This window comes from Podarcis filfolensis (assembly GCF_964270895.1).
Source record: "Podarcis filfolensis genome assembly, chromosome: 14".
NCBI lineage: Eukaryota > Metazoa > Chordata > Lepidosauria > Squamata > Lacertidae > Podarcis > Podarcis filfolensis.
In genome coordinates, this window is record NC_139616.1 from 45,991,637 (window position 1) to 46,008,379 (window position 16,743).

Here is a 16,743-nt window from a genome sequence, read left to right on the forward strand (position 1 = left end):
TGTCTTCCACTGCCTCCTGCAGTTTGGTCAAACTCATGCTGGTAGCTTCGAGAACACTGTCCAACCATCTTGTCCTCTGTCGTCCCCTTCTCCTTTTGCCCTCCATCTTTCCCAACATCAGGGTCTTTTCCAGGGAGTCTTCTCTTCTCATGAGGTGGCCAAAGTCTTGGAGCCTCAGCTTCAGGATCTGTCCTTCCAGTGAGCACTCAGGGCTGATTTCCTTCAGAATGGATAGGTTTGATCTTCTTGCAGTCCATGGGACTCTCAAGAGTCTCCTCCAGCACCATAAATCAAAAGCATCAATTCTTCGGCGATCAGCCTTCTTGATGGTCCAGCTCTCACTTCCATACATCACTACTGGGAAAACCATAGCTTTAACTATACGGACCTTTGTTGGCAAGGTGATGTCTCTGCTTTCCCCTGTAAATACTTGCAGCCAAGTTTTTTAGAGCATGTTAGCAGTTAGATCTTGTCCTCCAGGAATGGGGAACCTGCAGCCTTCAAGAAGTTGCTGGACTCTCCATCAGTTCAGCCAGCATGGGTAGCGATCCAGGGATGTTGGAAGCTGTAATCCAGCACAGTTTGGAGTGTTGTTATACTTTGCTATATTTGCTATGTTACAGGCAACATCACAGACTTGTGAGAGAAACGGGGATAGGATATAAACACAATTAATAATAATTAACATGCCGATCGTAAAAAATGTGCCATAAAGTGCAGGGCTAACCATCTTTATTTGTAGATGTTCCTCAAAAGCCAGAAACTTACTCATGACTAAGTGTAACAGGATTGCAGTCCTAAGCGCAGAGCCACCCCACACATATAAAGTGCACCCACAGCTTCCCCCAAGGAATCTTGGGAACTGTAGTTCCCCCCTCACAGAACTGCAGTTCCCATCACCCGTAACAAACAGCAGGTCCCTGGATTTTTTGGGGAAAGTCTTGCGCTTTGAAGCGTGTTGGGTGTGCTGTAAAAGTATGTTGCGGATCTGCCCCTCGTCTTTCTGGAATATGCCAACCAGCTCATTTTTAGTGCCAACAGCGGGCGGGCAGTCAAGCTGCTGCTTACCCCTTTTAAATAAGGGCTGAAAAATTTAATGATTAAACTGAGTTCTTTTCCTCAGCACTGGCTGGTTCAGCTGCTATGACCAATTCCTGAATATGGATAGCTTGCCACCAGCCAGAGCGATGTTATTCCAGCTATTAAAATATGCTTCAGCTGCCAATACTGTTTCAGTCCAAAGTCAAGGGTTTGCAAATGTCTTGCAAAGCCCTGAACCACTTGGGACCTAAAAAACTGAGCGAGAGCCTCTCCCAGGTATGTCCCTACCTGGGAGTTAAGGGTGAGAGAATCTCCATGGTGTCTCACCACCAGAAACTGAACATCAGGCCAGGAGGGAAGGTCCTTTCTGCTGTGGCATCTAATCCTTGGAATTTCATGGCCCTTGAAATCTACTTGGTGCCTGCGCTGATGGTTTTTAGAGGCTAAAATGTGGCTGAGCACTCAGGCCTTTCACTCAGGCTGCAATCTGAAATGGTTTCAAATTGTTGTTTATATTGTATTTTTATTGTCCCGTTGGCATTTTATGACTTTGTTCCAGTTGTATTGTTAGTCACCCAGAGCCCTGTGGATGTGCAACAGAATTTAAATAGACTTAAGTAAATAAACTGGATTAGGTAACTGATTCAACTCTTAAAAAAAAAAAAAAGGTGTACACCTCTTAACCAGAAATATTATAATGAATACTGTACAAAGTACAAACTGTAGGTGGCAGGGCATTGTTTTTATAACAAGCATTCCCCACTTTTTCTCTCTTGCATGTTTACACCATCTAAAAACAGGGAGCGCCTCCTTCAGAGTGTTTGTTTTTACCCTTAGGTAAATGTAATTAGTGAATTAATCAACAAAGAAACACAATTAATTGGCTGAGATTTTCTTAGCCCCTGGATTTAACGAATATTGCTAAGCTGCGTGTTTCAGTTTGGGAGAGGACGGGTGCATAGCTTTCAGCAGAATAAAGCACAAATTATAATAAAAAGACGCCTATGAATGTGTAGCTGTTGTGTTGTTTCTTACACAGAGGTGCTTTTGGGGTACGAAAGGTATGTAAAGTGGCCCCCAAATTATGCTGGAACTATGTAGTAACTTTTCGTGAAGTTCTGAAGTTGATGCTCATGGGAGTCGTATAGAGAGAAAGAAGCATAAAGTTGGAAGGGGCGACGAGGGCAGTGTTAGAAACTGGGATAGAAAAGCTAGCAGCCAGATGGCTTCTGGGACCTGGGTTGTGGGTGCCAAAACAGAATGTCTAGTTCAGAGGTCGGCAACCTAAGGCCCATGGGCCAGAAGCGGACCATGAGGGTCGCTAAACCAGCCCATGAGCTGCCCCCAAACCGAGCTGCCTGCTCAGCGAGTCCCTGCGTGCTGCGCTAAACCAACCCAGCGTGGTGCGGGGACTCTCTTCCACGGCTCCGGAAATTGCTTCTGCACATGCCCAGACACCTGAAATCGCACCTGCGCATGTCCGCGGTGCTGGAAATCATGATTTTCGGCATCTGGGCATGCGCAGACGCGATTTCCGGTGTCGCGGAAATCGCCGGTCTGGCCCACGGAGGATCTCCGTGGTAGTGATATGGCCTATGCCAGGTAAGCCTTGCCGACCCCTGGTTTAGTTGCCACGGAGGGTGGCGGTCGGCAACACTTTATTTATTATTTTTATAAGCATGAACCAATACGCAATTCACATATGAGACACGTTAACATCACGTTTTTATCAGAAATGGTTAACACATGTTTGATTTGGTGTTGATAATGAAATTATTGGTACCATACTTCAGTTTTCAAAGCCCTCTACCCTCTATTGTTAAACTCCTTAACATACAGTGGTACCTTGGGTTAAGTACTTAATTCATTCTGGAGGTCCGTTCTTAACCTGAAACTGTTCTTAACCTGAAGCACCACTAGCTAATGGGGCCTCCTGCTGCTACTGCACCACCGGAGCACGATTTCTGTTCTCATCCTGAAGCAAAGTTCTTAACCTGAAGCATTTTTCTGGGTTAGCGGAGTCTGTAACCTGAAGCGTATGTAACCCGAGGTACCACTGTATTGTCTGTCCTTAACATATACTTCGAGGCTTCGAAGCACATACGTTTCAGTAATCCTTGAGTGCCAGCCAGGCGCAAAAAATAGCACCCAGACTTTTTGAAGTGCTTGCAAATGGAGAATCTTTAGGCGCAAAATGCTCCTGGCGCCCTGCTAATTTCGAACCCTGAACGAGGGTCACGTAGCCCAACCCCTAAAATGCTGGGTTAGCAGTTTTTAAAGCCAGACATTCTTAACTCTGGCCCCTCGGATGCCCAGGACAATCTTGGACGCTAGGCAGTATTTCAAAATGGACTTTAGCTGTTTGACGATTGCGAGCTGCCTGCAGTTGCCCAATTAGCTGCGCACGGCCTTTTTGCTATCCTTGAGGAGTTAACGAATAACTCGGGATGAGTTTCCCCGGTTAAGACAGCCGGAGCTTTGTTCCTGCTGCAGTTTGCGCCTGTCCAGTCCTGCCAACAAGTCACACGGAGGTCAGCAGATGAGAACCATCTGTTGCCTTGGGCAGGCTGGCTTGTCAGTCTTGCTCCAGACAGGGCGGCTGCCCTGCTCCACACCTCCCAAGCTCAGAAGCAGGGGTCCACTGCAGCCACGCCATACATTTAAAGCACATGGCTTTCCCCACAAAGAGCCATGGGAACTATAGTTTGCTAAAGGTGCTGGGAATTATAGCTCTACGAGGGGTAAACTGCAGCTCCCAGGATTCTTTGCGAGGAGCACTGCCTGTTAAAGTGGTATAAAAGTGCTTTGGTCCATTGCTCCGCCCACTGTTGCCTCTGCCCCGCCCATCACTTGCAAGCGGCCCCCAGAAGGCTCTCTGCAAGAGGATGTGGCCCTTGGTCTGTAAAGGCTCCCTGCACCTGTTTGAATGGGTCCGTGGGGCAGGGTGTCGCTTCTCGATCTTTGAATACGCTTTTGCGGTTTTTTAATATCTCTGTTGTTACGCTGGCTGTATATTTACAAGTGTAGTTAATTGACAGTGATACCTTGGTTCTCAAACGCCTTGGTACTCACACAACTTGGAACCCAAACACTGCAAACCCGGAAATAAGTGTTCTGGTTTGCGAACATTTTTCGGAAGCCGAACGTGCTCCGTTTTGAGTGTTACGCTTCTGTTTTGAGTGCCGCGCTTCCATTTTGAAGTTTACGCTGAGGTCTGTCTGTTTTTGCTATTTATTTTGCGTTTTTGTTTTTGCGGCTTTTTTGCTTTGTTTTTGTGACTGTGTGGAAACCCAGTTCAGCTACTGATGGATTGACTGTGTGACCGCAGTACATTGTTTATTGCTTTCATTTTATGGATCAATGGTCTTGTCAAACAGTAAAAATCATGTTAAATTGCCGTTTTAGCGGTTGTTTTTAAAAAGTCTGGAACGGATTAATCCATTTTGCATTACTTTCTATGGGAAAGCGTGCCTTGGTTTTGGAATGCTTTGGTTGCGGAACAGACTTCAGGAACGGATTAAGTTTGAGAACCAAGGTACAGTGGTACCTCGGGTTAAGAACTTAATTCGTTCCGGAGGTTCATTCTTAACCTGAAACTGTTCTTAACCTGAGGTACCACTTTAGCTAATGGGGCCTCCCGCTGCCACCACGCGATTTCTGTTCTCCTCCTGAAGCAAAGTTCTAAACCTGAGGTACTATTTCTGGGTTAGCGGAGTCTGTAACCTGAAGCATCTGTAACCCGAGGTACTACTGTAGTACCACTATACTCGGGTTACAGACGCTTCAGGTTGCGTTTTTTTGGGTTACGGACCGCCAAAACCTGGAAGTACCAGAACGGGTTACTTCCGGGTTTCGGCGGTTGCACATGCGCAGAAATGCTAAATCGCGCTTTGCGCATGCGCAGAAGCGCCGAATCACAACCCGCGCATGCGCAGACGTGCTGCTGCAGGTTGCGAACGTGCATACCGCACAGATCACATTCGCAACCCGAGTGTCCACTGTATTATCATAAACCTCCTTGGTGGCTCTGTTAAGGGCCACAAAGCAGAGTATACAGGCCTGATAGCTCACTTAACCTTTCTCAATTTCAGCTTCCAAAGTTTTGGGACTCCCTTTTGCCTGCCCTCCGGCCAATCCTCTGCCGTTCTTTCTCTCTGGGCTGCTGCGGACCTCTGCTGCCATGGCCAGCCTCCCCAAAACAGATGGACGCCCCATAACTAAGGAGGAGTGGACGTCTCACAACAAGATGGTGATGGAACCTCTAGACACCAACGACCCAGAGGTAAGAGGGCTTCTCGTTTGGACAGTTACGTCAACCAGGAGAGGGTAGTATTGATTCTGGCGGAAGAAACCGGAGGGCAGGGACCGCTGTCATTCGTCGGCAATGGTTTTGAGCAACCAGGGGACAGCTGGTCATTGACCTTTACGGGCTCAGTGACGTTCATTGAGAAAATTACACTTGGCGCTGGCTTAACCCTTTCAGATTTTCCCACCTTCCTACCTCTGCAGCAGAGAGGGGGCCTGTTCTGGCCCTCCCAGATTCTGCTGGAGTCCAATTCTCTCTCTCTTTTTAAAATTTTTATTTCAAAACCAAAAAAAAATTACAAACATCAAATTCAAAATCCATATTCATTTTCTAACATAAGCCTATTACATAGATTACCTAAATTAAAATATATCTAATTGCTCTAGGCTTCCCTTTGCTATATGTAAATACAACGCAGTTAACAAATTATATTATAAATGATATTATAGGTTCCCATATACCCCCACTCCCCTTCACCCATGTGTGATCTCAATATTTTACTTCTTCCTTCTTGTTGTGTTGTTATAATTTGATAATTATTTGATTGATTCTATTATTATTTTCTTGCTTACCCCTGCACGTTTTACACATTCTCTATTAATATTTCAATTCCGGAACCATATTTTTTCATGTATTCCTTCACTCCATCCCACTCTCTAATTATTCTCTGATTTGAGTGGCCTCTAATAATTGCCGTCAATTTTGCCATTTCTACAAACTCACAGAGTTTGTCTCTTCATCTAGCCCCGGGGAACCCAAAGCGACTTGCAACCAAGCAAACAGACAAGCAAACATTCAAACCAAGAGGGAAAAGAAATGCCTTAAAAACAATCTCACCCACTTCTAAAAGGCCACAGATGGTTTAAGGCCGGGTTATGAGGAAAGCTTTTGCCTGGCACCTAAAGATACAGAACTACGGCACTAGCTGAGCCTCCCTGGGGAGAGGATTCCAAAAAAGGGGAGCCACTTCAGAAAAGGCCCTGTTCTCATATTGAGAACGTCTGTTAATGTCATTGTTGATCACGGTGGAGATTTGCCAAGTGTACCTTTCTCTTAGCATGTATCTCCCTTTTGTCCTGAGTTCGAGTGTCTTCAAAGCCCATCACATCTTTGGTAAAGTTTGTGCTCCAATTAGAGCGCTCGCAGGCCACTTTTCCCCAGTTGTTGGTGTTTATACTACATTTTTTAAGATTTGCTTTGAGAGAGTCTTTAAACCTCTTTTCTTGACCACCAGCATTACGCTTTCCATTTTTAAGTTCAGAATAGAGCAGTTGCTTTGGAAGACGATAATCAGTCATTGGCACAACATGACCAGTCCAACGAATTTGGTGTTGATGAATTATTGCTTCGACACTGGTGATCTTTGCTTCTTCCAGTACACTGGCATTAGTTCGCCTGTCTTCCCAAGTGATGTGTAACTTTTTTCAGAGACACTGTTTAGGGAATCGTTCAAGGAGTTGGAGATGGCGTTTATAAGTGGTCCGTGTTTCACAGCATGACATTTTACTGTGTTCCTACACACGGTTGGCGCTGTGGGTTAAAATACAGAGCCTAGGACTTGCCGATTGGAATGTCGGCAGTTCAAATCCCTGTGACAGGGTGAGCTCCTGTTGCTCGGTCCCTGCTCCTGCCAACCTAGCAGTTCGAAAACACGTCAAAGTGCAAGTAGATAAATAGGTACCTCTCCGGCGGGAAGGTAAACGGCGTTTCCGTGCACTGCTCTGGTTCGCCAGAAGCGGCTTAGTCATGCTGGCCACATGACCTGGAAGCTGTACGCCGGCTCCCTCGGCCAGTAAAGCGAGATGAGCGCCGCAACCCCAGAGTCGGCCATGACTGGACCTAATGGTCAGGGGTCCCTTTACATTTACCTTCCACCTTTGGGGGAAAGGTGTGCATGCAGGAGGTCCCTGGCACCTCTAGGCCAGGCGAGAAAAGACTGCATGCATGAGACCCTGCCAGTCAGTGCCAACAGTACTGAGCTCAGTAGCCCAATGGGTCTCACTGGGTCTAAGGCAGCTCCTTCTGTCCCTGTATCCATTTCCTCCTCATACAAAGGTCTACGACATCATCAAGAAGGAGAAGCGGCGGCAGCGGCTTGGCTTGGAGCTGATTGCGTCAGAGAACTTCGCCAGCCGGGCGGTTCTGGAGGCCCTGGGCTCCTGCATGAACAACAAATATTCGGAGGGATACCCGGGACAAAGGTAGGGGTCAGAGGACTTGGGCTCCAGGCCTGGCTGAGATCCTTTCCCCCCATGCCAAGCAAACTTGTCTGTGTCTCATTGTTGATAAAGGCTTCCAGTGACAGGTTGTCAGGAGCGAGCTGGCAGTAAATCACACAATCTGCACAGACCTGGCTGAGTGTCAGCCCTAAGGAGCTCAGCAACTCATCCCTGGTCTTTCCCTGCGGATCGATTGCTGAGACTAAAAGTCCCTGCCTTTCCACAGCCATCTGAGTCCCCTCTTTCCCAGGGCTTTCCCCAAGCAATCTGAGACTGTGCCTGCATACAGCCAGCCTCTCCTTCACCCTTTTTCATGCCTCTTCTTGTTCCGGGAGACGAGGGGAGCAAGGGAGCTTTTTACAGTAGGAGAGGGAGGCATCCATGATTCTTCACCAGCTTGACTCCTCTCAGCCTCTTGATCTCCCTCCTCCCCTGCTTCAGCTTCTGCCACTGATTCTGCACTTCCCTCTGCCACAGACTCCCCCAGCTCACTAAGCCCTGTTACCTCTTCTCCCGCTTCCTTGTCCCACCACCAGTCTTCAGGCTCTGAGCCTTTGTCCCTTGGGGGTTCCTCGGCGGGTTCTTCCCACCATTCCTCTGCATCCAGCCAGTCAATGACGGGTTGCGATGACGTTGCCTTGCTCTCAACAGCTCTTAACCAACCCATGGCACCCAGTTTATGTCTGTTCCCAATCGTATGATGCACCTCCAGCGAGAACAGATTATAAGCCGGTGCTGCGGTTATGAAAATAGAGGTGTGCACACAAAACTTCCCTTCTCCTTCCTTGTTTTAGGTACTATGGTGGGACAGAGTTTGTGGATGAGCTGGAGAGGCTGTGTCAGAAAAGAGCCTTGGAGGCTTACGGGCTGGACCCACAGAAGTGGGGAGTCAATGTTCAGCCCTACTCAGGTATTCCCATCATCTAACTGGTAATCTAACTGTGGAGAGGGCTGGTTCCTCTGTGGGAACCTAGTGATAAAAGCTGTAAGCTAGGCTTCCTCAACCTCGGCCCTCCAGATGTTTTGAGACTACAATTCCCATCATCCCTGACCACTGGTCCTGCTAGCTAGGGATCATGGGAGTTGTAGGCCACAAAAATCTGGAAGGCCGAGGTTGAGGAAGCCTGCTGTAAGCTCCTTGGATCAGAGGCCTTGCCTCTCCCTCTATAAAGCACTGTGTGTACATGGATGTCTTTGCTGGGTTCCCAATTCCTATCAGTCCCAGCCAGAGTAGTCAGTGGTTGAGGGATGCAGAAACAACTGGAGCAGGGACAACCAATGGAGTGTTCTCCATCAACCCCATCATTGGTCATGCTGACGGGAACTGTAGCCCATTATATTTAGAAAGCAGTATGCTATAATCATAATATATTTATACATACATACATACCCCGCTCATCTGGTTGGGTTTCCCCAGCCACTCTGGGTGGCTCCCTACAGAATATTAAAAACACGATAAAACTATCTGAAGAAGTGTGCATGGACATGAAAGCTCATACCAATAACTAACTTAGTTGGTCTCTAAGGTGCTACTGGAAGGAATTTTTTTATTTCTTTATTTTATTTTCTTTATTTTATTTTTTGTTTTGACTACGGCAGACCAACACGACTACCTACCTGTAATGATAAAACATCAAACATTAAAAACTTCCCTAAACAGGGCTGCCTTCAGATGTCTTCTAAAAGTCAGATAGTTGTTTATTTCCTTGACATGTGATGGGAGGGCGTTCCACAGGGCGGCCGCCACCACTGAGAAGGCCCTCTGCCTGTTTCCCTGCAACTTCACTTCACACAGTGAGGGAACCGCCAGAAGGCCCTCGGAGCTGGACCTCAGAACATATGCTACGATATGTTCAGGTTTTGTCTCCCCCCCCCTTTCTCATTTTCAGGGTCTCCAGCGAACTTTGCAGTATACACGGCCCTTGTAGAGCCCCATGGAAGGATCATGGGCTTGGATTTGCCAGATGGAGGCCACCTGACCCATGGCTTCATGACGGACAAGAAGAAGATCTCTGCCACCTCCATCTTCTTTGAGTCCATGCCTTACAAGGTGAGCCGCGTTCCGTGTCGAGGGATCTCTGTCCTTCTTCTGAATGCAGCGATTTGTTGGGTCTTCTTCTTCTTTGGTGATCACTCGTAGTCCATTAAGATTGTCTTCCATAAACACTGTTTTAACAGTGTGTCCGTAAGTGACTGTGGAGGCCAATTCTGAATCCACACGTCCTTCCACAGTGGGGACATAGGTTTCTGGGCAGGAGTTGACCATGTTGTGGATTTGCCAAGCATGCCTTCCTCTTAGCACGTTTCTCCCTTGCTTCCTGAGTTTGAGTGTCTTCAAAGCCCATGACACCTTTGGTAAAGGCTGCTTTCCAATTGGAGTGCTCACAGGCCACTGTTTCCCAGTTGTTGGTGTTTATACTACATTTTTTTCAGATTTGCCTTGAGAGAGTCTTTGAACCTCTTTTGTTGACCATCAGCATTAATAATAATAATAAAAATTTATTTATACCCCGCCCTCCCCAGCCAAAGCCGGGCTCAGAGTGGCTAACAACAATAAAAGTAACACAGTTTACATAAAATCACAATCAGTTAATTGAAATGCATTCTAAAATAAATTCAAAATCAAATCAATGGCAACCATTGGGCTAGAGTTCTGTGAGGATTACCGAAGGAGGAGGTCAGACTGTGCCTTGGCCAAAGGCCTGGTGGAACAGCTCTGTCTTGCAGGCCCTGCGGAAAGATGTCAAGTCCCTCAGGGCCCTAGTCTCTTGTGACAGAGCGTTCCACCAGATCGGGGCCACAGCCGAAAAAGCCCTGGCTATGGTCGAGGCCAGCCTAACCTCCCTGTAGCCTGAGACCTCCAAGATGTTTTTGTTTGAAGACCGTAAGGTCCTCCGTGGGACATACCAGGAGAGTCGGTCCCGTAGGTACGAGGGTAGGCCATATACGCTTTCCATTTTTAAGTGTGTGGTGGTTGAGCACTTGGCTGCCTAAGAATGCGTTCAGAAGTTTCTTTGCCGCAGCGCTTCCTTGGCACGGTATCCTGGTAGCCAGTTCAGCTTGTAGTTGTGTAATGAGAGATGTGAGACACCAAGCATGAGCCAGCCCCTCGCCTTGTAGATGCAAGCTTGAGAACTTTCTGCTTGGACCCTTCCTTGATGCCTGCTGGTGTCTCTGTTGCCAATCTCCTCTTCTGGTGTCTACCGCAGTTTGCCCACCCCCAGGCAACACCAGAAGCTGGAGGAGCTGCTCCTGTTGAACTGTTCTTCTTGGCCCTCCTTCTCACCAGGTCAACCCTGAAACTGGCTACATCGACTATGACAGGCTGGAGGAGAATGCCCGCTTGTTCCACCCAAAGCTGATCATCGCAGGTAAGACGATTGGTGGAGATGTACCCTTACTAACATTCCGTAATCGCCAACAACCCCCCTACTACCCCCAGGGCCAGGGCCTTCTCAGTGATGGCTCCGACCTGGTGGAATGCTCTGTCCCATGAGACCAGGGCCCTGCAGGATTTAACTTCCTTCTGCAAGGCCTGTAAGACAGAGCTATTCCGCCTGGCTTTCAACTTGAACTTAGCCTGATCTTTTATTCCCCTTCCTTCCCTCCCCCTCCCCTTTTTATGAAGATTACCCGCTCTGGGACCCCACAGCTAATTCTCCCCTGGTGTCCTCGCTGGCCCAAGTAGGACTAATTTAGCCAGCTAGCCCTGGTGATCATCTAATGCTTATTGGATGGATTTCCCCCCTAAATTGATTTTTGAATTCTGAATTTATTGTTATTCACGTTTTATACTGTATTTTATGCTGTTTTTTGTTGCATCAATTAAGTGTTTTAAATTTCCCAGCTGGTCTTGGGCATTCTGAATGGTCTCTTCTCTCCTAGGGGTCAGCTGCTATTCGCGGAACCTGGACTACGCTCGCATGAGGAAGATTGCCGATGAGAACGGGGCATACCTGATGGCTGACATGGCTCACATCAGTGGCTTGGTAGCCGCCGGTGTGGTGCCGTCCCCCTTCGAGCACTGCGACGTGGTCTCGACCACGACGCACAAAACCCTGCGGGGGTGCCGGGCAGGCATGATTTTCTTCCGGAAAGGTGAGGGTTGTGGCGTAGAACAACTGCCCATTTTTTCCAGGAAGGGGGTGCACTTAGGGGTGGGCAGTCAGGGGCCACATGCATCAGGAAATGGGTGGTTGGGGGCCGAAATGCTGGTGGGCAGTGCCCAAGGTCGCCGGTGCTATTTACATTCCTTTCAGTGCTTATTCACCGGCAGCCTCAATTGTAATGGGGAGAAAGGTGCTGCTAAGACTTAATATAGGCAGCTAGGTAAAGGTAAAGGGACCCCTGTCCATTAGGTCCAGTCGTGGCCGACTCTGGGGTTGCGGTGCTCATCTCGCTTTACTGGCTGAGGGAGCTGGCGTACAGCTTCCGGGTCATGTGGCCATCATGAGTAAGCCACTTCTGGCGAACCAGAGCAGCGCACGGAAATGCCGTTTACCTTCCCGTCGGAGCGGTACCTATTTATCTACTTGCACTTTGACGTGCTTTCGAACTGCTAGGTTGGCAGGAGCAGGGAAGAACAACGGGAGCTCACCCCGTCGTGGGGATTTGAACCGCCGCCCTTCTGATCAGCAAGTCCTAGGCTCTGTGGTTTAACCCACAGCGCCACCTGCGTCCCAATATAGGCAGCTAAGAATAAATAAATTTGTTCTCCAAGTCAACTTCATTTGGCCCTTCTCATATCCCCAAGTAATGCTAATGCTGTTAATTCTTATTTTGTAATTAAGTAAATTTCTAGGAACTCTATATACACTCGCACCTTGGTTCTTGAGCGGATTCCATTCCGGAAGTCCGTTGAACTTCTGAAACTGTTCGAAAACCAAAGCACGGCTTCTGATTGGCTGCAGGAGAGACCCAAGCAGAAGCCGTGTTGGATGTTCAGCTTCCAAAAAATGTTCACAAACCAGAATACACACTTCTGGGTTTGCGGCCTTCAGGAGCCAAAACGTTCGAGTCACAAGGCCTCTCGAGAACCAAGGTACAACTGTAATGGTTTTATTATATTTATTTATTGCATTCATAGACCAGCTTTTTGTCCATGGTTCATTTAATCCACACACAACAACCCTGTGAGGTAGGTTAGGCTGAGAGGCAGCAACTGTCCCAAGGTTGGCCAGTGAGCTTCATGGCCGAGTCAGGATTCGAACCCTGGTCTCCCAGTCCAAATCTGACGCACCAAACACTACACCACCACTGAAGTCCTTTTGTACTGAGAGACACCATTGCTCTGCCTCCCCTGGTGCTTTCTACTCTAATGGGGAGAAGCTCCCCCATCGCCTGCTTGCCTGCGCTTTTAACTGGCAACGCCAGGAATCGCACACAGGACCTTCGGCACTCCAAGCGGGTGTTCTGCCACTGAGCCGCAACCTCTCTCAGTAGCTGATTGCGTTTGGAGTTGAGCATTTGGCTCTAGGTGACTGCAAAGTTGAAGCCAAAGGGAAGGATTAGCTGAGAGCGGCGGCGGCAGCAGCACCCCAAAAACTCCTGCCCCAAATTACCCTCCTCCTTTCTGTTCTCCCCAGGTGCCCGCAGCGTGGATCCGAAAACAGGGAAAGAAATCCTGTACAACTATGAAAGCCTGATCAACCAAGCAGTGTTTCCTGGGCTACAGGGAGGGCCACACAACCACGCCATTGCGGGTGAGGCAGGCTCTCTAAAACAGAGAGGCTGGAGGTAGACTGCTAGCTCTATGAGCAGCGTGGATAAAAATCAATGATTTAATTTTATTTTTTTAAAAAAAGATTTTTTTTTATTTAAATCAGATTTTTTTTATTTAAATCAGATTTTTTTTATTTAAATCAGATTTTTTTTATTTAAATCAGATTTTAAAAATAAAATGCTTTTGGAGGAAAGATCTTTCTAAAGGTAGTTTTCTATTTAAGTTACATTATAGTCCAAAGGCTATTCATCAGCAAATAAGGATTTGTTTAAAGTTTTTCATACGTGCTAAAACTCAGTCTAAATTAGTTTGACACATATGCTATAATGTTATTGCTTTAGTTAAATAAACTGTTTAAATTGTTATTAAGGAAATGATTATTTTTCTCCTGCCAATAAAGTACAGCAGAAAAGTTGTCAAAATATAGTTAACTTACTAAACATCACAATAATTTCATAATTACCTGTCTATGTATTTCTAATAGAATAACCAAATCAGTAGTTTTTGATATAACTGTAAAAACTACTCTGAAAATTTATTATTCCAAAAACGAAACCTTCCTCTCGTTGTAAATATTAAGATTATACCAGCAAGAATGAGTTTTCAGGGTGTGTGTGTGTGTGATGATTTAAATCAAGTCTTACTGACTAGTGATTTAAATTGTGATTTAAATCAAATCCACCCTGTCTATGAGTGATCTGTGATAGATCTGGTGGAAGGGCAACAAGGAGGGAGGGAGGGGGTTTCAGAATCTGGGAGCAGCCACCGAAAAGGCCCAAGAAGATGGAGGTGTTTGATGAGACATCTTTCTCCGTTCCACACACCCCTGCCCACCTCCTCTCTTCTTTTTTGTCCAGGAATTGCGGTAGCTCTGAAGCAAGCCATGACTCCAGAATTCAAAGCTTACCAGAGGCAGGTCGTCGCCAACTGCAAGGCCTTATCCAACGCTCTTGTTGGCTTGGGATATCACATTGTTACCGGTAAGGAACAGCTAGGACACAAAACACACAAACACACACACACACACACACACACAGAGAGAGAGAGAGAGAGAGAGAGAGAGAGAGAGAGAGAGAGAGAGTCAACCCTGTCAGGAAGAAACATTACGGACAGAATAATTGCCACACACAGGAAGAACCAAGGAGTTTGAATGCTTCACCTGTAGTTGTATACATCATTTAATGCGGCGATACGAAGGGAAGGTGTTAATATAAGGGATTGTTATGATATAAGGGGTTGTTATTTTTACTGGAGCGTAATTGAAATTTATAAGGTTTTGGAATGCAGAAATAAAGTAAATCACCAAACCATCAATTCTAGCACGGGGTGTGGGGGGTGGGACGGGACGGGACGGGGACCTAAATTGTATAATTTGGCATCTCAATTACTGATATTTCTCAGTGCTTTTTTTCTTAAAAAAAGGTGTTTAAGGGTGCTTTCATTTTCCTACTCATATTGAAATACTGCCCCTTAATGAGGGCACACTTAGATTCACAAAATGTTTAGGGGTATGTGTGCCCCTGTCAGGAGTTCAGCCTACACTCGAGTAGGACCCTGGCAGAGACACGTGCCCGACTGGCATGTTCCCTCCCTCCTGGTCGATCGTTTGGGAGCTTCAAAAGCTTTCTTCTGCCCGAACATCACAGCAGCCGATGCCAACAGACACCGACACACTTAGGGATCCGCAGAGTTTGCGCATCATGTGTGACAGACCTCAGCAACTCAGCATTTTGGCTAATCTACTTTATTTACATATAAACACACACAGAACACTGCAACATGGCTCCCTCTCTCTCTAGCATCAGACAGCAAAGAGAAAAAACAAAGGACAATAGTCACACTTCACGGAACACAGTAACACAAACATCCTGTCTCCGTCACTTCCCACTTTGTGGAGTCAAAACATACCACGTCATGTGAAAGACAACAATCCCATGACTGCAATCATGGAGCAGGAATTCTAACAGCCCCTGCATACCCCCAGAAAACAAAAGTACTGGTATTACTAATTGTATTATAATTTGGCATTGTTATAATGAGGCTGTTATTGGATTGTTGTAATTGAAAACTAGTAAAAATTATTATTGAAAGGAAGAAAGAGAACAAGAAAGAGTCACCCCTGCTTTCCCTTACAAGCGAGGCTGTGAGTGTGAACCTCTGGCCCTTTATTAATATCTGGTGTTGCTTCCAGGTAAATTGGCTGGAGGCATTTGCAAGCTTATATCTGGGGACAGAGTCTGCAAGTTCATCGCCTCTGCTTTAGAGAACGTAGCTTGGATCGTACCCTTGAGCTGCCAGATAACAGTTTTGTTTTGCTCCATGGGATGCCTGGGGGTGGGGGTGGGGCTGATATCTCAGTCCCAGAAGCTAAAAGCCTCTTATTTTATTTATTCATTACACTTTATATACCACCATTCCACCCCCTTCAAGGAGCTCAAGGTGGTATACAGTGGTGCCCCGCAAGACGAATGCCTCGCAAGACGGAAAACTCGCTAGACGAAGGGGTTTTCCGTTTTGGAGGTGCTTCGCAAAACGAATTTCCTATGGGCTTGCTTCGCAAGACGAAAATGTCTTGCGAGTTCCTGCGGGTTTTTTTTTCCTCCCCCCCCCTTTTTCCCAAGCCGCTAAGCCGCTTATCAGCTGATCCGCTAAGCCGCTTATCAGCTGATCCGCTAAGCCCGCTAAGCCCGCTAAGCCGCTAATAGCGCTAAGCCGCTAAGCCACTAATGGGCTTGCTTCGCAAGACGAAAAAACCGCAAGATGAAGAGACTCGCGGAACGGATTCTTTTCGTCTTGCGAGGCACCACTGTACGTCGTTCTCCCCTTCCTCATTTAATCCGTACAACAACCCTGCGCGGTAGGTTAGGCCAAGAGGCAGCGACTGGCCCAAGGTCACCAAATGACTGTGGCCAGCCAAGCAGGGAGGATTTGAACCCTGGTCTCCCAGGTCCTAGCCCAACGCTCTAAACTTCTGCACCATACTGGCTAGTAAAACACGTGCTAGAGAGAGCAAGTTTCAAGTCTCAAGAAGCCAAGGGGTGGAGATTCAGCCCAGGTCCAAAAGATGTTCCAAAGTCTAGGCCAGGCAAGAGCCTAAGGTGAAGGGCACAGGTTGTTTTAGCGGCCGGGGATGATGTAATTTACCGTATTTTTCGCTCTATAAGACACACTTTTCCCCTCCAAAAAAGTAAGGGGAAATGTGTGTGCGTCTTATGGAGCAAATGCAGGCTGCGCGGCTATCCCAGAAGCCAGAACAGCAAGAGGGATCGCTGTGCAGCGAAAGCAGCGATCCCTCTTGCTGTTCTGACTTCGCTTCGCTGGAGAGGCACTGCATAGCTTTCCCTCTCTGCACTTTCTCTTCAGCAAAGCGGGAGGAGAAACGGAGAGGCGCTGCACAGAGAGGGAGAGAATTTATTTTTTTCTTGTTTTCCTCCTCTAAAACTATGGTCGGGTGC

The 16,743-nt window shown here is 47.2% G+C and overlaps 1 protein-coding gene across 2 annotated transcripts in view; it reads left to right on the forward strand.

Annotated features, from left to right (window-relative positions):
* Window positions 1–16,743, forward strand: part of SHMT1 (serine hydroxymethyltransferase 1) — a 329,147-nt gene that overhangs the window by 306,854 nt on the left and 5,550 nt on the right. Inside the window, exons 2-9 of one of the 2 annotated variants that reach the window (XM_083585718.1) lie at window positions 5,133–5,323; window positions 7,403–7,548; window positions 8,361–8,476; window positions 9,456–9,616; window positions 10,856–10,937; window positions 11,452–11,664; window positions 13,152–13,268; window positions 14,146–14,268. In XM_083585718.1, coding sequence (XP_083441844.1) covers window positions 5,133–5,323; window positions 7,403–7,548; window positions 8,361–8,476; window positions 9,456–9,616; window positions 10,856–10,937; window positions 11,452–11,664; window positions 13,152–13,268; window positions 14,146–14,268 — 1,149 coding nt within the window. Of the gene's footprint in view, window positions 1–5,132; window positions 5,324–6,493; window positions 7,549–8,360; window positions 8,477–9,455; window positions 9,617–10,855; window positions 10,938–11,451; window positions 11,665–13,151; window positions 13,269–14,145; window positions 14,269–16,743 lie in introns of both variants that reach the window. The other variant, XM_083585719.1, reaches the window with a different exon arrangement.